Source organism: Anguilla anguilla, chromosome 16 (assembly GCF_013347855.1).
Source record: "Anguilla anguilla isolate fAngAng1 chromosome 16, fAngAng1.pri, whole genome shotgun sequence".
NCBI classification, from domain to species: domain Eukaryota; kingdom Metazoa; phylum Chordata; class Actinopteri; order Anguilliformes; family Anguillidae; genus Anguilla; species Anguilla anguilla.
The window spans coordinates 1,079,608-1,103,184 of record NC_049216.1 but is presented as its reverse complement, the minus strand read 5'-3'; the positions used below and the strand labels follow the sequence as shown (position 1 = coordinate 1,103,184).

The following is a 23,577-nucleotide window of genomic DNA, read 5'->3' as shown; positions in this document are numbered from 1 at the left end:
TCCTGCACTACCAAGTTAAGTTTCCATTTGCTTATTTTAGGCATAAATAAGAGTAGGCTTGCCTCAGCTCAGTGTTCTGTGTTGATGTGCAATTGTGAAATGGTATTTCCAACCCTGACATCTACAGACGTTGTTTAATAAACACCAGCACATCAATTAAGAAATACCTTCATCCATGAATGTTAGTGCTGAATCATCAATTTGACGATTAACCAACCTTACTTTTATTTATTTACATTTTCTATTATTTATACCAAGCACTCGGTTATTTTCCTCAGCCATCAGACCAATACGTAGCCTGCTGAATTTATGCTGGATACACGTCGGATTTCCCTGCAAAATAAATGTTTGTTCCATACTGTTTGACAAAATGTTCGATCTGTTTTTCTGTTACAGTAGCAGGTATCACAATCAAAATGTAGCCTTAATCAAATGATAGGGTAATAAAATGTTATTATTATTATTATTTAATGGATAATCAACTGAGTTTCCAACCTGATAAATCCATCAACATTATTATAATGTAAACAATGATTTGCCAAAAAGGTGTTTAATATACAGACAGGTATCATGAAATGGAAGGTTTGAGCAAAAAAATCTCATCAGCAGACATCGTATCAGTAAGCTGTAACCAAAAGAGTACATATTTGGCCTGTAACTATAAGACTGCATTGTGTATCAGTGCCCATTATTTTATTTATGTTACAGTGGACTCAGATCTCAGTGATCAGATTCAATGAGAAAGAATACAAGGAGAAGTCATTTATGATTCAGTGATATAGGGGTGTGATAACTATACAGTGTAAAGGATACACATTTTACAGTATATGGTTTGAAAGATGCATACCCCCATACGGACCATTGAATCATCAAAGATTTCTTGTATTCTGAATCTGATTGCAGAAATCTGATCTCAGTGACACATGTCGTGGCCACTGTGACCATATACTCCTAATAAGGAACAAATTACATTAGTTCTGTCTGCCAATGGTAAAAAGCCAACACTGAATCTATAATTTTACACAACATAGAGGGTCCCTTCAGAATAAGAAACATCAGTGTCCATGTTCTTGCTCTTAAATGAAAACTTGTGACCATTTAGGATAATGCAACCAAAATGACAATTTGATGATACTTGTCCTGCAACAGTAGTACACAAAAAGCCAATGTACATGTTGATGTCTGTGATGCTCTGACCAGAGAAAGCTCCTGTAATCCATCTAGTGACGAGCTGTTACAAGGATACCGCAGCTCTCAGGACTCTGTAAAATGATTATTACTGCTTAATGTGCTTGTCATGCAGATTCTGTTAACTATTTCTGTAACAGGCCAGACATTAGTTTACAGTTCCAGTGAGGAAGCTCCCATTATACCAAAACTCAGTTTGAAACTGAAATAAATTTGAAATAATTTGAAATAAAAGCCTCTTCACATATCCCACCTCACATGAACACAGCTGTTATTTCAGTATTACTGCAGCCCAACAAAGATCCAAACTTCTGCTCTAGTTATCGTCCACTGTGACTTATTAACACCGATTTAAAAGTTATTAGCAAAACGCTAGCCCCACAAATCAAATCTGTTATTCCAAGTTTAATTAATCCAAACCAGGTTTCATTAAAGGCAGGCATTCATCCAATAACACTCACTGCCTCTTTAACATTATTAATATGTCCAAACAAGACAACATCAACATAATCATCACTTCTCTGCATGCAGAAAATGCCTTTCACAGACAATTGGACATTTGTATATGCAGCACTACAAAAATATGGTTTTGGAGAATCATTTATTCATTCGATTGCAATACTGTACAAATCACCAATGGCTGCAGTCACTACTAACAGCATAAATTCACAAAGATTCACATTACACTGTGGAACTAGGCTAGGTAGGTTGCCTCTCTTTCACTATTTGCATTATTCATATGATGGACAAACTTACCTCTCTCTTTAACTGGACATATAGTTTATGGGAAAATGAAAATGTTACCAATAATTCAATGATTCCCATACAACAAACCACCAATTGATTCTCCTACCTAGACTCCATCATCACAAAAATCACAATGCACAGCTGCCTGCTTAAATATCTGCCATTTCTCAACAAAACTGCTAAAACTCAACCCTGCTTTCAAAACAGTCATCTCCACTGCTCTGTCAGCATCTACTTTATATACAGATTAAAAATTCCCTAAAATCAACAATATTACCCATAATAGACTTTTCCCACATCCACTGCTAGAACAAAATTTAAAAGACAGCTATCCAAGTTATGCAGAATTCTTTCTAAAATAGGCTCCACCATTCCCCTTCCCATTAAACAATGGAAAAAGGATTTATCAAGCATTATTTTGCTTGATAAATCCTTTTTTCAGTATAACCTGGGCACCCATATTTAACTACTTGTGCCAATGAATGAATGCCACTGCCCTGCCTGACCACACATAGATGCACCCACTCACACACACAAAACCACACAGATAAGCAACCACTCACCATCCTCAGACTTATAATTGCACATACAGTAACAACACCAATTTTGGTTTGAAATAATTATGTTTTTTTTCCCCCTATAAACACAATTATTACAGTTATTATATTTATTTTTATTTAATTTTTATTATTGTAATTATTATTATCCGATGTTATGACCATATTTTGCTTTTACTTTCTTAAACCTATTCCCCTATTTTGAAAAGTTTTATTTAAAATTTTTCTGTCTCAAAATATATATCTAATATAGTTGGTTTGTCTGTCTCATCTATTATTTCACTCCTCATATGGTTTGGGGGGGGGCGTTGGATTTCCATTTAATGCATTTTATATTTTTGCCTTGTTTATTGGGGCAAGAAAAATAACTTCCTGTATCATCTACTGGCGGTCCAAAGGTACTGCAATGTTATTTGTCCAACAGTCATTTCCAAAAATCCACCGTCTTCCATCCGCCCAGTACTGTGGGAGGAAACCTGGAGGAAACTGCACGGACACGCAAACTCCACACAGAAAGGCCCCCAGCTATGATTCGAACCTGTGACCTTCTTGCTGTGAGGCAGCTGTGTCCCCCCCACCCACGTGCCATCCACAGGTGTTCTCATGTCTTAATTACAGTAAATGTGGCTGTCAAATAAAATGTGCTGAGGTGCCTAATCACTGATGTAACATGCCCTAAACATGCTCTATACAGACCATCCCCCTATTGCAGTACTTTGTTCACCCACCCCTTGCAAGGATAATGGCACTGAGATTTTTATATGTCTTGTAAGATTGGAGAACACATTTGGAGTGATCTTAGACCCTTCCTCCATCCAGATCCTTAATATCTTTTGATCTTTGCTTAATAACTGCCATGTTCTATTAAAACCAATGTTTTTCAATGTAGTTCATCTCTGGAGACTGTAGCCATTGCAAAATGTGGCTTCTGTGGTTAATTAATTTATTTGTGAATAGTAATGTGTGCTTGAGGTGACTGTCCTGCTGGAAGATCCAATAGCGGCTTTCAGTCTGCTGGCAGAGGCAACCAGATTTCTGGCTAAAATATCCTGGTACTTGGGTAGAGTTCATGATGCTGTTGTCCTTAACAAGGGCCCCAGGTCCAGTGGAAGCAGAATAGCCCTATAACATTAAAGATCCACTGCTGTATTTAACAGTAGGTATGAGGTCTGTTTCTGTACACACATCCCTAAATCAACACCAAACCTATATCCAGTATATATCGGCCACTTTAATGGGTATACCTGCTCATTAATGCAAATAGCCTACTGCACCAAACAGCAAATCATGTGGCTGCAACTCAATATGTAAAGTATGCAGACATAGTGAAGATGTTTAGTTTTTTGTTTGAGCAAACATTAGAATGGGCAAGATGTGTGATCTAAGCGACTTTGACTGTGGCATGCTTGATGTGCCGGATGTGGTGGTTTCAGCATCACAGAAACAGCTGTACAGTAGTCTCTAGTGTTTACAGAGAATGGTGTGATAAACAAAAAACACCTTGTTAATGAGAGATCAGAGGAGAATGGACAGACTAGTTCAAGCTAACAGAAAGGAAATGCTAAAAATAACAGATATGCTTGGCCAAAGAGCTCTAATGTCATCTCTCTGGACTCCCAGTAAAACAATTTTTCCTGAAACCATTCCAAATAGCTTTTTTCGCAAGGAGGTAGCATCTAATTTTGGAGCATCTAAATGTAGCAATTAATTGTAGATTTGGAAACTTGGTGACCCCCGATGCAACCAAGTTCTGTAATTCTCCTATTGTGGCCACTGGATTGTTCTTTGCTCCCTGAACCATCTACCTCACTGTGTATGGGGCCAAAATACACTACCGCCCTCTACTGGACAGGTTTGATGCTACTCCCGTGGTTCTAAACTTTTTAATATTTGGTCTCACAGTAGTAAGTCGTATATTTCTCTGTTTAGTTTTTGACTCATTTCCTTATTTCTGAACGTCAACAACCATTTTTTTTGTTCTTCATTTGCGAGTCTGATGCTTTTGAAAAAAAAAAAAAAAATTTTATAAGCGTTTTACACTCCAGAGAAGCAGCAAGCCATGGAAGAGGACAACACAGTTCCTTAGGCCTGAGATCAGCTTAATTTCTTATATACATGCTGGTGTAGATCAGCTTCATCTCATAAATACATGCTGGTGTAAAGTTCACTCTGTTAGATTTTATTTTTAACAATCTATAAGGGTGCGAGTTATTTTTATCAAGTACCTGAAATGCATGTATTTTGCTTGTAGGCGTATACGATATGCTAGTGACAATTTATAGCCTTCCGATATCCCTGTTATTGCGTTTCATGTAAAATTTTAAAACATTTGGCAACATTAACTACCCATGCTTCCAATCAGTGTTTCGACCACACATTTACCCATAAACAACCCCCCTTCCATACATTTAAGAAATACGAACATGCTCGTGAGAAATCTTCTTGGAAAACATTCAAAAACGACCCAAATCAATAATTCATGAACGTAGATCATTATTTCTTCTTAAGTAGCCTAATTTTATCTCATAAAAGTCATTTTTTTATGTGTTCTTCGTTTCTAAGTAGTTGTAATTCGATTCGAAATCGCTGCAGTACAATTTATGTTGTATTTCAATTTCAACTTCAATCCAACTCAGGGAAAACGTAAATTCTCTTGGATGTGGTGGCTTTGAAATAAGACGCTTTCGTGATTTTAAGTAGACCTACATGCACAGCTACATGCTGCCGCCTTGTGGTTCACACAAGAAACGGCGTCTTAATGCAACTATAACCGCAGTTCTTGCTACTATTAAAGTAGTTGAATTTATTAGGGGTCCAAGCAGCGAAGCTGGTGGAACCCTATTGTATTTGTTAGGATTATTATTATTATTATTATTATTATTATTTTTCTCCGCTAAAAGTGTCTGACGCTCAGCAACCATAAGTCCTACAGCTACCAAATTTGGTAGGTGGGTTCCTATGGCCCCCCACTACTCAGGCACTAATAATCACCTATGTTGGCCAGATGGTGGCGCTATAACAAAGGGTTATGCCTAAAAGGCCATAACTCCCACACCATAAGTCCGATCAACACAAAACTTCATTGACCGATGCATCTGAATGTGCTCTACAACTTTGACCTATGTCCGCCATATTATTTGCCCGCCATTTGGACGTTTTTATTAGTTGCGGCGCGGTAGCGCTGTAGCTCCAAATCCTAAGTGTTACGACATCTAGTAAACTTCTTTACGGCAAGCGACATCCATGGCGACGCAAGTAATCCGACACCGTAGGATCTAGTTTTTATCAGTGAGGGGACAGTCTGACTGTCGGGGAAGCAATGGAAGACAGTGCCACCCAGAGTGCATGCTAGGATAGGCTACCAAAAGTTTGTTAGTAAAAGCTTTCTGAGAGGATGAATAATTACTTTTCTTTGGCATGGATCCATTTTAAGACAGTATCGGGTGAGTTCGTTTAGTCTTTGAATCTGTCATTATGCTGAGAAATAGCTAAACCATTTTATTGATAGGTTCTGAGTTTCTGTGCACACGCGCGAAAACACGCTGGTATAATAAAACAATGACGGTAATACATGTATAGTCCGCTTCGTTCCGTTGCTACCATAACAGACTATCTTGTGTCTACAGCTGCAGTTTCTCGCTGCAATATCTAACATTGAATATTAACAAAAGACGCAATTTATACTGTACTCTGCCTAAATAAATTTCTAAATAAATGATACGCTACGGTAAAGCTTTGAGAGGATGAATCATTACTTTTCTGTGACATGGATCCATTTGAAGACAATAACGGGTGAGTTTGTTTACTCTTTAAATCCGTCATTATGCTGAGAGAAATTGTATTCTCAATGTAATCTCTAAATTGACTGTACGGTTAGGGTTGTAACTAGTTAGCTGTTTCGTAGGTGACTTAGTTAATGCACTCGTCTTAACTATTGCTTGTATTTTTGCATAGACTGCGTTGTTTCTGTTCTTGTTTGTGTTAGTGTTAATCAGTTTAACCTACAGGGTCCAAGTTGAACTATGCGGTTGTTCCCTGCACTTGGAACGGTAGGCTACTGCCCTCTAGGTTTTTTTTTACTTTACAATTGTTTAATTTTTGAAATATATTTAATATAGTTTTCTATGGTTTAGTGTTGTAACATTATAGACCCATGCTTATTAATATGTTGAAGAGGCTTCAACTTAAAGGTTGTTAATAAACCAGGTTTTTAATAACCGTGAATTCGAAAATGAGGTCAACCCTTGTGGACATTTGGTTTCTGATCAATTAAGGTAATTTCAGTATTGTTAGGTACCGAGTATTGAATCAGTATCGTTTCAGTTTCAATTATCGTGATACTAAACCTGGTATCGGTATCAAAGTCAAAATTGTGGTATCGTGACAACACTAGTGTGACACCTGTTTTAGTTGCGGCATAGAAGCACTGCAGCTGTACATACACGCAGGGCCATATATGTGTTGTGACATCCCATCTAAGTGTTACGACATAGTAAAGGCCTTTACGGGAAGCGGCCAGGATACATCCGTGGCGACGCAACTAAGTCATACGACAGCGTCTCTTAGCACAAAATTGGCCACAAGTCATCAATATTTTATACACTCATCATGATATTCAGTAGATATGTTGGGTGAAGGCATATGGTCATGAGGAAAAAGCAATTTATAATCACTCCATAGGGGGCGCGATGGTGCCAATGCTTGGACCCCTCCCAACGCCGCTTGCGGCTTTAATTATCATTGAAACTTGTACGAATTCAATAGAACACAATTAATTGGTTAGGACATGGCCACTAGGTCTTTGTGAATTGAAACTAGTCAGAGTTGGGTAGCAAATATGCAAATGAATATCCTTTAAGCATCTTTTCAGCATGCTCCTGTATACGGGAGCTAATGTCTCGTTTCAAATGATAGAAGACCAGCTATAAAAGCTCCATACGTGAATTAACTACCGACCACCGACTTTAACATGGCAGACATCAAGTTAATTTGTCTTAATCCAAACTGTGTGAATACAGAGCAAAAATAACATTTGTACTTCACAAACCACACAGTTAAAATGTTCGGACTGTTTGTGTTACAGTAGCAGGTGTCATAATGTAGCCGACGACAGGCCTGTGACTTCCGTCGTATCCAAATAGGTAAAATGATCATGAAATACCAAATAAATGCTAAAAATAAACGTTAAAATTGAAAAAAGAACATATTATTCCTCGTCTACTCCTCAGGCAACACTTTATTACCTGTTTTATTTCACTAAATTAAGCGTTATTGCGATCATAGTTGCAGATTCCTATTCCTCCAAACACCCCTTCTCATCTAGCTTCTATTCTCCCAGCTGCAGCTGAAGCCCCCAGTGAGGCTTGGCTTTGGGTCTGGTTTTACCCACATTAGCGTTTATGTGTGGCTCCCTGGAGAGAAATAAGAGCACTGATGCTCTTTAATTCAGTTTTTGGGCAAAAAGTGTCATCCTGAAATCACACACGGCAAAGCAATCTGTGTGACGATAAAAAAATCCAAGTAAAATCCGAGTCCCGGCTTGCGTCCTCTCTGCATGGAGCTAGCAAGTTCCTGTGCATGTGCTGGTTTCCTCTGGGTACTGGGTCACTGTGTCCATATACTCCTAATAAAGAAATAATTACACAATTCTGTCTACAGATGTTTAAAAGCCAACACTGAATCTCTAATTTTACACAACATAAAGTTTCCCTTCAGATTAAGAAACATCAGTGTCCGTGTTCTTGCCCACAAGTGAAAACATGGAATCATTTATGATTTCTGCAACAATAATCCATCTAGTGACAAGTTATTACAAGGCTATCTCTCAGAACTCTGCAAAATGATTCTTGCTGCTTAATTTACTTGTTATGCAGATTCTCTTATTTTTGCCACAAACATGAGATGATGGTTCAAACTAGCAAGTGCCCATGAGACAATAGCTCAGAGTGAAACTGAATTTCCATTACCATCTAGTGGCTGTTTAAAGGAACTAAAATACTATTTTTTCAACAGTCTTTTCTAGAACTCCACAGGAGTTCTCATGTCATAATCATTGCAGTAGATGTGACTTTAAACCAAAATGTTTTACAAATAATCCAGACAATGTTTTATTGATCAAAAACAGTTTTCATGTCTATATGATTGCACATATTGAATCACTGCCCATTCTTTCACTGCTCCGCCTCAGTTCCTGTAGATTCAGTGGGAAACCTGCAGTGATTAATGCACTTCGGACTGTGTTCTGCAGTGTTCAGCTGCTTGGAGGCTTAAGCGTAGTGAAGGGAAGTGTATGTTTCTGTATTTCTGTATGCACTCTTGGCCAATTCTGCCTAGGCCTGTGGCCTTGTCCCAGTCTCCACATTCCCAGTTACCGTGACGATGAGGGAGAGGAACGATGGAAAGTTACGGGGAGGATGGAATGCAGCTCAGGGCTGTACCGACATCACTCCTGAGAGGACCCAAAAAACTTTGGCACCCACCATGGGGATATACCACCCCCGTCCCAGGCAGTATATTGTGCTGTAATGTTGTGTGTTGAGAGGCCTCATTACTGATGTAACAAGCGTGTGTGACCCCAGACAGAGCCTCCATGCTTGTGAGATGCGACCTTATGAGGTGTGATGCTTGGAAACTATTATCAAGACTAAGATAACTTAGTGAGTCTTTGGAGAATGCCTCTGCATGCTGTGTAGTGGGTATTTCCCTGGTGCATATTGTACTAAAGTCTGTTACAGTGGGAACATGTCGTCTGACCTGATGATTTCCTGTCTACCTCATGTACCTGCTTTCAGTGGTTCTTATCAATTCAGTGATTATTTGGCACATTGTATGGTAGTCTGCATTTCTTATGGATGCTGATAAGTTGTAATTTTATTGAAATTAGGCTTGGGGCTGCTGGATGGCTCATTCGGTTAAGGCACCACGCTGAGGTGCATGGATGAGCCTCACAGCCTCGGGTCGAATCCGGACTGTGCCAGTGCTGACTGTGGCCGGTAGCTCCACGGGGAGACGTACGATTGGTGCCTGTGTTGCCCAGGGTACGGGAGGGTTCAGTCAGACAGGGATCTGCGTTTCATCGCTCTCTGGCGACCCCCCTTGGGCGCTCGTATGACTGCATGTCAGAGCCGCTTATGAAAGGTCTTCCTCCGGCATGAAAAACAGCTTTTCTGTTCTATTCCATTACAAAATATATATGCACACAAGCTGAAATGTGGTAAATGTTAAAATTAGCTTTTAATATGTAGGCTTGTTATCATAACAAAGGTGAATTCTTTTTTTTTTTTAAAGCAAAGCATCAAGATGAAACATAAGGCCATGTCATGATTCTGTCTCCATCACATGTGTGTTTGATGTAATTACAAACAGTGCTGTCATTTATACTCAAGGATTCCAGATACAAGATGGACCCACTGCATTTTTCACACAAGATGAGGCATAGCATTGATGATTCTCTACTTTTTTTTCAGTTCAGTGAACTCTTGAGTACCTGTCAACTTCTGCCTTGAAACTCAGCCTTGGAGTTCAGTCACTTGCAGTAGTATCACAAGGCCACCAGGTGGCAGGATACATCTTAATGTTTACAGTATTCCAACAAACTCAGAGATTTGATAGTTGTCAAAAAATACTCTGATACTTTTGGTCATTTCCAGCACCTGCCACGGTACATAATGGTTTCATTAAATTCCATTTATCTTGAGGATGGAGGTGCAATTTCAAAGAAATTAACTGGTTGACGCACTGAATATACTCATTGTTGTTGTATACAGAGCACACACACAGCACACTGATGCACACAGCCTCAGAGTACATTAACACACAGCCTGCCAGCACCCAGCCACACACACACACACTCACACACGCACATACACACACACACACACTCACGCACACACTCACACACACACACACACCCACACACTCACACACACACACTCACGCACATACACACACACACACACTCACGCACACACTCACACACCCACACACTCACACACACACACTCACGCACATATACACACACACACACACAATCACGCACACACTCACACACACACACACACACTCACACACACACACACACACACACACACACACACACACACACACACACACAGCACACTGATGCACACAGCCTCAAAGTACATTAAAACACAGCCTGTCAGACCCCAGTCACACACACAAACACTCACACACACACACAGCACACTGATGCACATGGCCTCAAAGTACATTAACACACAGCCTGCCAGGCCCAGACACACACACATTGTTCTCCTGATCACATGGATAGATGGCTTGATACTGTTGTTTATGTCTTTGGAGGCCCTATTACACTGAAGGCTTTTCTTTCTGGGGAGGCTACGCTCCTTCGGTGTGTGTAGCAGGATGCTAGCCATGTTCTACCAGATCATTTCTACGTGATGAAACCAAAATGTCTGTATAAACTGGCAGAAACTAATAAAAAATCTTTTTTTATAGATTCTCCAACCTGATGCACATATTCTAGCAGTCCCATGCCAACCACAGGCAGTGGGAATAACCAGGGAGGAACAGGGGATACCACCACGCCAGCCCAACCTCCCCCCCCCACCAGACCCTATGTTGTTATGAAACGCTATCAAACTCTGTCAACTCTTCTCACATACATACCCCCACTGGTTCAGAATAGCTCGTCAGCGATTCAGTCTGTCCTTCCCCAAATTTGCCTTCTCTTTCCCAGACCTGGCAACACAATCTCACAAAAACTGGGATTTGAGTGGCCTTTGACACCCCTGTCATTTTCCCAATCATACCCCGCACCTCCCCAGCCTGTGTGCCCCGGCCTATCCGAGAGCAGTACTCTCTCCAGCACTTCCTGCTTGGTGCCTCGATGACTCTCCTGGCCACTGCTCTCGCCCTCTGATACTCCAGCACACAGTCTGGAGGAAGGATCCTGTGCAGGACCCGGAGTGCATGGCTGCATGCTCAAACAGCCTTAGAACATTCCGGTGACCACCACAGCACCACCTTCCTCATCCTTCCCCCTTCAGACCAAGGGACAGCAGCTGACAAGGCAGCTAACAGAACTTCAGATGATGCAGTTACTGAATCATGTATATCACCCCCCATCTGGAGCTGTGCTGCTCCAGTTTCACAGACCTGACTGAACACCTCCCAGTCTCCTTTTTCCCAGCACCACCTACCCGGGGACACCCACTCCTCCCTAGATGCTTCTGCCCCTATTTTACACAGTATTGGATAACGGTCAGTCCCTACAGCTGAATCCTCCCAGACCTCCATTCACAACCACCAGCCATAGAGCTGCACACTAAGGTACTGTCAGGTCCAACACTGATGACGTCCCCAAAATAGCATTAGGCTGTGTATCCCCGCCCATCATTCAGGCAAACCAATACCAGGCTATCCATAAATTTATCCATAACAAGCACCATTTCTGTTAGTCAACTCGATACCCCAGTGTATTGTAGGAATTAAAATCTCCACTCCAAATCACCTTATTAGCCCCAAGCAGGAGTATTCTTTCAAGGTAATGAAGGGGCAGGTCCAAACTCTGGTTATAAAAATTCACCACTACAGCATTTCCCTGTACCCAACCACACCTCCACCACCACTCATTCACTCTCAGCGCTTACAACCACCTCTCTAAATGATAACCCATCATTCACAAAGGTGCAGCACCCTCCCCCCTGACCAACTTGTCTGCCCCTCCGCACTGATCTATATCCTGATAAGACAAACAGCAGGTGTGCAGTTAGCCAAGTTTCTTCAATGCAGAGAAGGTCAGACAACTCAGGCAACTCTTAAGCAAATTTTTAAAATCCCTGCCCATTGGCCACCGAACACAAGTAGAGACGTTTAAAAAACACCAGTTGTAAACTAAACTGTCAATCACCACTTTGAGATGCATGTGCCATTGCTGGAGTCAACAACTCTGTAAAGTCCTCCAGTGTCACTCCAGTTCTCCCTAAATGCACACCCACAGCAGTCACGGTGATTTTTTTGTGATTTGTATCAGTTTGGCAGAACAGTTAATTACATTAGCCAGAAAATCTGTCTGTACCAGGCTGTCTGTCTGGGGCACCTGTGTGTACAGGCCTGTGTGTTCTCTTCACTGATCTCCCATCCTGCCTTGTTGAAGATGCTGTGGAACCACACACCTGTCTGCGTCCCTCACAGCTTCAGCATGTGATACTTGACTGACAGCCTTGTACCTGCATCTCCTGCACCTGCTGTTGCATTACACATCCCCTAAAGGCTGCATTGATTACTGAAATTAGACCCAACCCCTCCCCCACACTGAGTAGTCATGGTTCCCCCCACACCTGCAGCAGCGCCTCTCTGCACACTGAAGTCACATGACCTAACCTCTGACACCTGAGCACCGCAGTGGGGCTAGCACTAACGGCCTGACTGGGTAACGGACATAACCGATCTTCCCTCTCTCCGGCTAGTTTAGTCAGTCTCATCAGGTTAGAATCATCATTGCTTATGTCTGACTGAAACCAATACCTTAAACTCTTCACCCTCCACTCTCCTAACTTTGGCATTGCTTTTGGGGCTATCCCCGCCACTCTCGCTGAATGGCTTCCTCTTATTCCCCTTAACACTACAAAAAAAATAATGAAATAAAGCAGGAGAGACGGCGAGCCAACACTCATGCATTGGCGAAGGAGGAAATGCCAGCGTGTTGCCTCTTCCAGACTCCACTGCTGAGTTAGCTTTGCAACATGTCAAAAATACTGGGGAGAAACATGCAGGGGACTGAGTTTTTATGTGCATTAAAAGGGTACTCCTCTGTTTTTAATTATTTTTCTGTTGTCATTTAAAAGTTACTTAAAAATTATTGGAGTTGACAGCTAACATGTCATAATAGTTACAGTATAGCCTGTAGATGACACTCTGTATCAGCAGTGATAGGAAAAACTATGGTTCTCGTGACGACGCTGTCACAAAGACTCTTTACAATGGCTTTACCAGGCCTGAACAGTTTCATTACATTACAGGCATTTAACAGACTTACACAATTTTTACATTGTATCCATTTATACAGCTGGATATATACTGAAGCAATTCAGGTTAAGTACCTTGCTCAAGGGTACAACGGTAGTGTCCTACCCAGGAATCGAACCTGCGACCTTTTGGTTACAAGCCCAGTTCCTTACCCACTGTGCTACACTGCCGGCACGCTTAAATGAATATCCGTACATCAACCCTGAAGAATATTCAAATATCAAATTGTGTAAGAATGCACATCTGAAGCTGGATTCCTCCTGAGATTTCTTTTTTCTGGCCACCGCTTGTGTGTTTTTTCTTCCCATCTGGGAGTTTATCTTTACCTCACTGCTTGTTTTTGGGGGTTCATGCCTGGATATTGCCAAATTTTCATTCTGATACTCTTTAAAACATAAATATCATGAATGCGGGAGAGTGAGTAACTGGATGTGCATCGTAATAACAGAAATACTGTAATGTGTGAATAGCAGGATGTGTATTATAATAACACAAATACGGTAGTATGTGAATATCAACGTGTGTACTATAATAACACAAATACTGTAGTTTGTGAATAGCAGGGTGTGTATCATATTGCCAGTTTTACCTCAGTATCCTACTGTGCTTTAGCTAAACCTGCTGTGTTAGCCAAATAGCATTAACACAACAACTGTAACAGTAACACACCACATACTGTACAGTCTGCCCACATTTTACATTTCTACATTCTGCACAAATCCAAACTGCTTGATTATAGAGAAAACTAAATTCTGACTTCCCTTTCCACAAAGTGAAGACTGTCCACACAAGGCTCATCATGTGCAACAAATCTGTTATTCTATCCGTAAATCTCTATTCTAGAGATATAGTCTTCCATAGGCCTATTATTGCCATGTGAGAAAATCCAGTTGTTCCCAATGTGTCTTAATTATTTTCTGAAGAATAAATTCATTAATAAATATGACACTAGTTGGAAAAGAAAAACTTCCAACAAAACCATGGACTGAATTTAATATGTGCATTGTTTAATAAATAGATATATCAATTAAATTAATACATAGATTAACTGAAATAAAATCCACAGATGTTAGTGCTGAATCATCACTGTGTGTTTGCTCACGTTACTTTTATTTATTTACCTGATTCCAGTGCAAAATGAATATCTGTTAGACAGGCTACTGTTTGACAAAAAGTTTGGAATGTCTTTCAATGTTACGGTTGCAGGTGTCAAAATGTAGCCTACTCTTTTAATAAAATGACTAGGCCTGTGGCTACCATCATATCTCACAAGGTAATATTATCATAAACTATTTACAAAATACTGAAGTAAACATAAACTTTTTAAAAATTATTTTTGGTCCCAAATGAAATATAAAAAAAGAAGAAGCCAATTGCACCCAGACCGCCATTTTGTTGTCAGTTTTCTGTTTTGCTGAATTAGGCGTGTTAATGTGATTATACTGGAAGATTGCCATTCCTCCCCACACCTCTTCACCTTTAGTTTATATTCTCTCCATACCACTCCACAACAGGCTACTTACTCCGTTCTTTTTTCAGTTTTATTCCTTCTTTTACTCCGCCTTCTTTCTCGTCCGTCTTTAAAATGGTGTTCGAGTTTGAAGCACTCCCAGATTCATAATTTTGGACTTTGGACCATCTCACCTTTTCAATATGCCTTGCCCATTCACTTCCTCATGATCAGTCATGGCCCTTACGTAATATGCTAAAGTTTGTGGTGAATAATGTCTGGTACAACTGCTTGATTATAGAGAAAACTAAATTCTGACATCCCTTTCCACAAAGTGAAGACTGTCCACACAAGGCTCATCATGTCCAACTGAACTGTTTTTTTCTGTTATTCAATACAAAATCAGTGTCTGTTAGACAAAACTACTACTGTTTGAAAAAAGTTTGGAATGTTATTCAATGTTACATTTGCAGGTGTCAAAATGTAGCCTTCTCTTTAAATAAAATTACTAAGGCTGTGACTACCGCCACATCTCACAAGGTAAAATTATCAAAAACTAGTTTTTTTTTTTTACTGAACTGAAGTAACACATAATTATTTAAAATTATTTTTTAATTACTTTTGGTCCTAAATGAAAAATATGAAAAAAAGAAGCCTATTGCATCAAAACCGCCATTTTATTGTCAGTTTCCTGTTTTGCTGAATTAGGCGTGTTAATGCGATTATGCTAGAAGATTCCCATTCCTTCCCACACCTCTTCACCTTTAGTTTATATTCTCACCATCCAACTCCACAACATGCTACTTACTCTGTTCTTTTTTCAGTTTTATTCCTTCTTTTACTCCCTCTTCTTTCTCATCTGTCTTTAAAAATTCTGTTCGAGTTTGAAACACTCCCAGGTACTTTTGGACTTTGGACCATCTCACACTTTCAGTATGCCTTGCCCATTCACTTCCTCATGATCAGTTACAGGTATGCCATCCCGCCAAGTTACGCCTTGGCGGGGGCATGCCCCATACCTATACAGCACCGAGAGGTTGGCACTTTTCAGGGCTCCCCACAGAAATAACCACAACAGCCACAGACACTCAGCCCTTAAAAACATTAAATTGTGTACATTCTAACCCCATTTCAAGAATTCATAAACAACTTCACATGTCCACACAATAAAGCCCCAAACTAAGGGGATTTTGCATTTTCTCCTTCTTCTTCTTCTTCTTCTTCCACTTCTTCTTCTTCTCATTCTTATTTTTCCTGCCGCCTAACCCACAACCAAAATTTCTCCCCATCGGACATTTTACCGACACCAGCCAAACCCACATGAGCCAATCAAAAACTTGCATACACATGCAAAATACCCATACCTTTTTAGTCTGAAACATTTCTAATCTAAACAGAACAGCTAGTCTGTTCATGGCCTAGTGGTCAGGGTTACAGTCCAAAGTCCCTGGGGTACTTGGTTTGAACCCAGCTAGGAACAAGTTTCTTTAACCTGAGACTTTAAAGAATTGAGGAAATATTGGGTAGCATTGGGGTAGAATACAGCTTATTTAATTTCGGTGAGGCAAGATAGCCTATATTGTTTGTAGTAAAGTAACTTGGTGTAATTTTGATATCAATACTTTTAATGGCAGGCCTAGATTTTGGCAGTTTGAATGAATGAGTTATAGACGGTGTATGTCTTGTATGTGTGAGTAACTTGGCATTTTTCTACATTGAAATCATGTTTTTTATAAGATCATTTCTTTTTGCAAAGCGTTTTGTTATGAGAAAGTGAGAAATGCGAAGCGACCCTGTAAGAAACGGTTGTGGACTATGGCTATCCTTGTGTGAATTTGTCTGATGAGCCTGTACCGTTCAGCACTTTCACTTTGCTATATATGTAAAAACAGTGGCTGTGACAAATAGTGCGGTGGCGTAACGTATGAGAAACACAGCTGAAATATAGCCAGTGTACGTACTCACGGATTTGACGGCCATCCAAGGAGCCTTGATTGACAAAATTATCAGCAGTAGAATTAGAGCTCCCTAGGTCGCAACTTGTGTACCCTACTGTCCTGCTCCGTTTTCTGTTATTTCGTGGAGATGCACTTTTAGTGTTTGTAAGGTTTATAAGGCATTTTGATAGGCTTATCTGCAGGTAGGAGTCCTCTTCGCTGTTTTGCTAAACTAGATCAGTCACCTTACGTGAGAATTAGAGTTAGTAGAACTGGATGAGAACTTGATAGTGGAGAATAGGAGCAGACGCATTATGTCCCAGCAAGCTTTGCATATGATAAAATAACAATAGTACGAGAGAAATGAGGAGAAATTATGAAATTGAGTAGTTGAAACAATATGTTTTTAGCAGAATGGGCATGTAGGTGAAGGTTGACATGATCACAGACTATAGTGCAAAGTAAATAAAGTGACCATGAGCGAGTTTCCTTATGGAACGGTATATACATAACAGACAAAAGTATCAGACGTTAAAGTGGTGGGTAAAGTAACGTGTGATAATGCATAGGAAATCTTTTGCACTGATGTACGTTTCCCATGTTCAGTACTATTAGTTATAATTATGAGTGAGTCATGATTTTAAATGTAATGTTTTAAAGGGGAGTTGCAGACCATACATACGTAGTAATTGTTTGTATGTGGCTAGATAGAGAACAGGGCGAGGTAACATGAATGTAGAAACGTGGCGTTTGCTGATAAGAAGGTTTTGTACAGTAGCCAAGTGAAGAAATGTAGTTAGTAGAAATGGCACAGCGGTGAACTGGTGTAACTTTTTAATAAAAGGAATACATTTGCCGTCATGAAATGCATATGGGTGGCCATGAGTGAGTTTTGGTAAAGCAAATATAAGCGTAAGAGAACGTTAGTGTAAAAGAGGAAATTATCTGCCTGAGGACGAGGCGGGATTCAATCGTTCGACCGGAGGTTTACCAGTCTGTCACTTTGTTAGGGGCAGCACCATGACATAGCTATGCAATGCGTGAAATATCATTAGCAAACCTGTCCGTGGTTTTAAAGAAGAACACAGGCGAGTAAGCGCAGAAGAGCTCCCGTTGAATCTGTCATGTTCCGGTGTTCCTGTCTGCGTTTTCCCTGTTGGGCCGCCAGATGGCGGAACTTCTGTTTTGTGTCCTGTTCCCCCCTGTTAATTGCATTATTGTTTGTCTTGTTATTCCATCATTGTTCCCACCTGTGTCTTGTTATCCCCTCCTTCTGGTTTGATTGTCTTTTGAGTTCACCTGTGTCTTGTTATCCCCTCCTTTTTTGGTTTGATTGTTTTTTGAGTTCGCCTGTGTCTTGTTACCCCTTGTCTATTTAAGTTCTCTGTTCCCTTGACTCGGGTGCTGGTTCCTTGTGTTTGTTCCCGAATTCTGGTTGTTGCAAACCGTATGTACCTGCCTGTATTTTGGTTCCTGACTTGTGTTTTGTTTGACCTTCCCTTGTGCTCTGCCTTCCCGTGTTCTACCCTGCCTGTGTTTTTGAGTACCTGTTGTTTTCTGTTTCATTAGATTATTTTTTGAGTTTGTGTTTTTGGCCATTGCGGCCTTGTCTGTTCGCTGTTTGTTTGCCTGTCGTTAGTAAAGTCTTTGTTTCCCTTCATTTGGAGTTTTGTGTTTTTGACCTCTGCGTTTGGGTCCAACCCCCCCACGTATCCTGACAGAATCCATATGGCTTTGGAATATTGTAGCCGGTTAACAATTGAACGTCCAGACGGTATGTCATAATACAGCGTATACGTTCGGGGACCGGCTGGTAGATATGGTGCAAAAGCAATAATTGAGAAGTAGTAGACAATTATTAGTGAGGGTAAAAGCAGGTTAAAGGAGTAACATGGTGGTTGAACGTGACACTTCCCAGTTGTCTTTAGGCAACAACAAAACAAATGTGCATAATTTTTTTTAAAATATTCAGTCATTTCAATGTACTTTAAAACATATTTTTCTAAGGCTAAATTTCCCACTATAAAAGTTCACCCTAACCATCTGGGCGTGGTAATGAGAACCGTCAGTTAACTATGATTGACAGACCGTGCCCCGTTACCATAGCTACCCCCATGATACGTGCTGTTTTTGGGAGACTTTTCACAAGCTAGCTAGCTTAGTAGTATATGAAGTATCGATAGATAGCTAAGGTAAAGACGTTGACTTATATCCAATTATAATTTTTGCTATGTAGCTAGGCAAGTTAAGATAAAAGCACAACTATAACGTACTCATAAAAGCAAACTAGCAAGCTAACGTCATCGATAACATTGCCTTATGAAAGCAAACTACCTAGCTAGCTAACGTTAGCTAGCTAGCTAAATGAATATAACCAGAAATAATCTAATAGTCCTTAAAACGCACTCTAATTTAAGTGAACCTAACGTTAGTCAAATATTTGCATTGTCTTGCCTGTAAGCCAGCGGCGCAAACTATGGGTCTGGAGTTATCCATGGGTTTACGAGGCGTGGAAAGGGGAGTGGTTACTGTGTTCGTGACGCAGCAAGTTGACAACTTTCTCAACCGGTTGAAAATAGGATGATAAATTTAAAACGCATATTTCTCCAAAAATGCAGAACGGACATATTTAATACTTTACTCATTGTGTTTCTTCAATGCCTCTTGTGCAAATAGAAAATAAAACCGAGAAAGTGTGAAAATCACCATGGTTTAAAGAAAGGCACTCCTAGCTGGGCTTGAACATAGGACCCTGCGTTCCCATGACTGTAACCTTACCCACTAGGCCACAGGCAGACTAGCTGTTTGTACTGAAAATATTTCAGAGTGAAAGGTATGCGTATTTTGCGTGTGTATGCAAGTTTTTCATTGGGTCGTGTAGGCGAAGATTTGGCGGGTGTCAGTAAAATGTCCAATGGGGAGACATGTTATTAGTAGGATAGGCGGCAGGAAAAATAAGAATGAGAAGAAGAAGAAGAAGAAGAAGAAGAAGGAGAAAATGCAAAATCGGCTTTATCGTGTGGACATGTGAAGTTGTTTATGAAATCTGTTTGTTGAAATGGGGTCAGAATGTACAGAATTTTATGTTTTTAAGGGCTGAGTGTCTGTGGCTGTTGTGGTTATTTCTGTGGGGAACCCTGAAAAGTGCCAAACTCACAGTGATGTATAGGTATAGGACATGCCCCCGCCAAGGCTTAACTTGGTGGGATGGCATACCTGCCATCCCAATTACCTGCTTTTAAGTTTCATTCCTGCAGACGGGTCCGCCGCAAAAGGGGTCGTGGGCGGAAACAAGGAACATTTATTTGGTTCCTAGTGGGAGGGCTGATCAGTCCACTGCATGCATGGCCCGAGGGGACCACAGGACCCATGGTCATCTTAAACTTATTATTAAAATATATTCATTTTTTTCTTTTAAAATTATTAGTCAACAAATGCAATACAAATATTAACTATCATATGTATATTTTTCTGTCATTCCTCAAATACCTGTAATAGCTATTATACATATTTATGTCCCTTTTTTCTGTATTTTGGTGCTGGCCACCATTATATAAATGAGTATTTTTTGCCCCTTGGTCTGTCTTGTTTTTGGGTGCCATGGTGTGAGTCTGTTAAGCTAAAAGGTTCCATAATTGCTAATCTGCTGTATTTTAGATCTCTGTATTTTAAGAGGCAAGAGCAGAGCTAGAGACATTTTGTTATTCGAGCATTTCATACTTCTTTTGTTTTTTAAATTTTTTTTTTACATGTTGGTTTTTTTCCCTTGTTGGTTTTTTTTTTTTGTGGTCAACCTGTGCTGGGAATGATAAACCCCTAACTTTTGCACCACTACTGTCTCTGCGCCCTTCTCTGGTATATCCATTACAGTGACCCATTGCATTGGATTACGATTCTTTAGGAAACAATTCAATGCATCGCAAAATCTCTCATTTTACCATGATTCAATTCAGTTTGATTATCTCAATCAATTTAATATTTTTTTAAAATTCATTGAAGAAAAAATGTGACTGGAAGAACTTATTTATGCACTGCTAGTGGAATATAGACATTAAAGTCAAGACTCCAAACGTTAAGTTCTCTGCACATTTATTTTCAAGTAGTGCCATATTTCAATTTTAAGAAAAACCTTCAATACCAAAGGCCGACATGTGATTAAGTCCTACTGTGGCAAAGTTGTAGCCAACAATTAGTTAAAAGGACCGTTAGCAGGACCCCCTTCATAAAGCTTATGAATTTTATTTTTGCCAGATAAATGAGCACATTGCCTTCTTGAAATTGTTATTAATTATAGTGGATTCTATCATTCCAAATACAGTTGAATCACCACCGTAAGATTGATGCATCACACTGCATCAGTGCATTTTACACCCCTAGTACAACACCAGGCAAAGTAGAGACAAAAAGCAGAGGCAAAGTCCGTATCCAAACCCCTGAGCACCCCCCGCCCCCTCGCTGTTTGGAAAGAGCCTACTTAGACACCTACCTTCCCATTATTACTCACTCTGTGCAGTCCAGTGCATTGGCCTCAAGATACACAACTGACCGCCTCAGATATTCTGTCATGGTTCTGGCATCAAGCACACAAGCTATCTTTGAAACTTATTTCAAAAGGAGAAAAAGGGAAACATGTTCCTGCAGTGCACACAATGTGTGTGTTTTTGCATTTGTTTTTACTTTTTTATTTTCAGAATATAAGTTACATATTTTTCTATCTGCTGCAATATCTGGTGAGTATTTACATTTCCGCCTGTGAAAAACGCAATGAAAAAGTTAAAACCCGCACAAGGACACAATGGCTGGCTTTGTTTTGAAAAGAAAAGAAGTAAATTATTCAAAACAATAAATTGATGTGTCCTTAAAAATATTTTATTAATTTCAATGTGAATATTTTGTCAGTAAAAGGTCTTTATTTAAAAAATAATAATCTATTTCTTGATTGCCCTTTGCCAAATCACCAACTATTGAAAACCTGAAACATATCAAAGGAACAGATGTTCAAAATTTGCATTATAGTGTCATAATGAACCAGTATTATTTACAAATGCACTACTTTTAGGTAATTAAATTCAACTAAGACTGTACTGAGAACAGTCTTTTAGGTATTTAAATCCAACTAAGACTGTATTGAGAACAGTCCTGTATGCAATTAAATCCAACTAAGACCGTAGGTAATTAAATATTTTAGGTAATTAAATCCAATAGCTTTCCATTTCATGATTGGAGAAAGTGGGAATGAACAGGCCTGACCTCTGCAAAATTACTGAACCGCATAATTACTGCATTAATGCCATGTCTAGCCGCCGACCTACTGCCCGTAAGCGGCTGCATCTGAAGATCCCACAGCACTCTGCAGGAGCGAGTTCAGAGCCTGCTCAAAGCAGAGAAGGCGGGAAAAAGCCTGGCAGGCTGCTCATCAGCCACTCAGAGAACAAGCAGGAACCTGGTTGAGATTCGTTTCTGGGAGATAAGGGGATGAGTCCTCCTCCCCTTCATCCGGAGTTCCCTCATCGCCGTCGTTCCCCGGCGTATTTTGGGCGTTCTCTGCTTGTGGCGGCCGGCCCTGTCAGTGGCGTCTCTTCAGTGTGGAGGAGTCCCGCCCACGTGCACCCACTCGGAGCTCAGACAGGCACTGGTGTTTTTACAGATTCAGCAGGCCCGTCTCCCAACCTCGGCCCTCAGCAGGCTTTTGAGCAGCAAGGAGAAACTAAAAAAATAACATTTTTGGGGTTTTGCTTGGAGTAGCATGTAAGGATATTTCTCCTCCTCCCAGTCTGCTTTTCCATCTCTTCACCTCTCTGTCTCACTACATCTCCAGTTCTCTATCTCCTTGTTAGGGGGCTTGTAGGTAGGAGTTGGGGGGGCGGGGCACACAAGGGGTTGCCGTGGCGAAAGTTGCCGTGGATGCCCGGCGGGAACAGGGGGGCGGTTCCGCTCCGCAGGGGGTTAGAAGAACTCTGCGCCACCGTCAGGACTCCCCTCTCTGTGGAAGAGCGGAGAAACGGCCCGTTAGCCAGGGTGCGACCCAACAGTGACGCCTGTAAGACCACCCTCCGGGCTGGAGCACCAACAGCTGCCTCTCAGCTTTGACTCAGATCTCCCATCCTGATGTATTTCTAAGGGTAATACTGTGGGGTTTAAAAGGCCACTTTACTGGTGAAACATGTTGGAAAATCAAACAGTTATTTTAGTTTTTTATGCTTTCTCCCCCAGTTGAGAAATCCCAAATGTATTCGTCTCAGCTCACTGCCACAGTGGATTCAGCAGAGCGCAGACGAGCATGTGCCCTCCTCTGAAGCACGTGGTGCCAGCCCCCGCTTCTTACCACGCTGCAGCTCAACAGGCGGACCGCGGGCTCCTGATCGACCAGCGGAGGGCGCTAGTGCACAACGAGGTACATAATCCTGGTGAAATGAAACCTCCCATTCGTGTTAAACTTTGGTCTGAGTTTAACTTTAGCGGCTTGCTAACGGTACCTGCAGTCACTGATCGAGTCTTCAGAGCGAGTGTAACGTTAGCTAGTGAAGGCGTGTGGCACCAAAATGAGGCACTCAATCTGTATTGCAATTCGGTCTGGTAAGTACTGAGCGTATTGGAACCGGTGTTATAATGGTACCACGTTTCAGTACCCAATTAATCCAGTGTGTGGATAGGCTCTACAGTCTGGTATCTGTTAAGGCTGTGTTCC

The 23,577-nt window shown here is 40.7% G+C and overlaps 2 protein-coding genes across 2 annotated transcripts in view; both read right to left on the bottom strand.

Moving 5' to 3' along the window:
* Positions 1-15,776, bottom strand: part of LOC118215096 (NACHT, LRR and PYD domains-containing protein 3-like) — a gene marked incomplete at its 3' end in the record, with an annotated part of 105,258 nt that extends 89,482 nt beyond the window's left edge. Inside the window, exon 1 of the mRNA XM_035395532.1 lies at positions 15,761-15,776. The remainder of the gene's footprint in view (positions 1-15,760) is intronic.
* Positions 15,777-20,961: 5,185 nt separating this feature from the next.
* LOC118215527 (cyclic AMP-responsive element-binding protein 3-like protein 1) overlaps positions 20,962-23,577 on the bottom strand; it is a 47,497-nt gene continuing 44,881 nt past the window's right edge. The window contains exon 12 of the mRNA XM_035396418.1: positions 20,962-22,872. Coding sequence (XP_035252309.1) covers positions 22,836-22,872 — 37 coding nt within the window. The 3' untranslated portion in view covers positions 20,962-22,835. The remainder of the gene's footprint in view (positions 22,873-23,577) is intronic.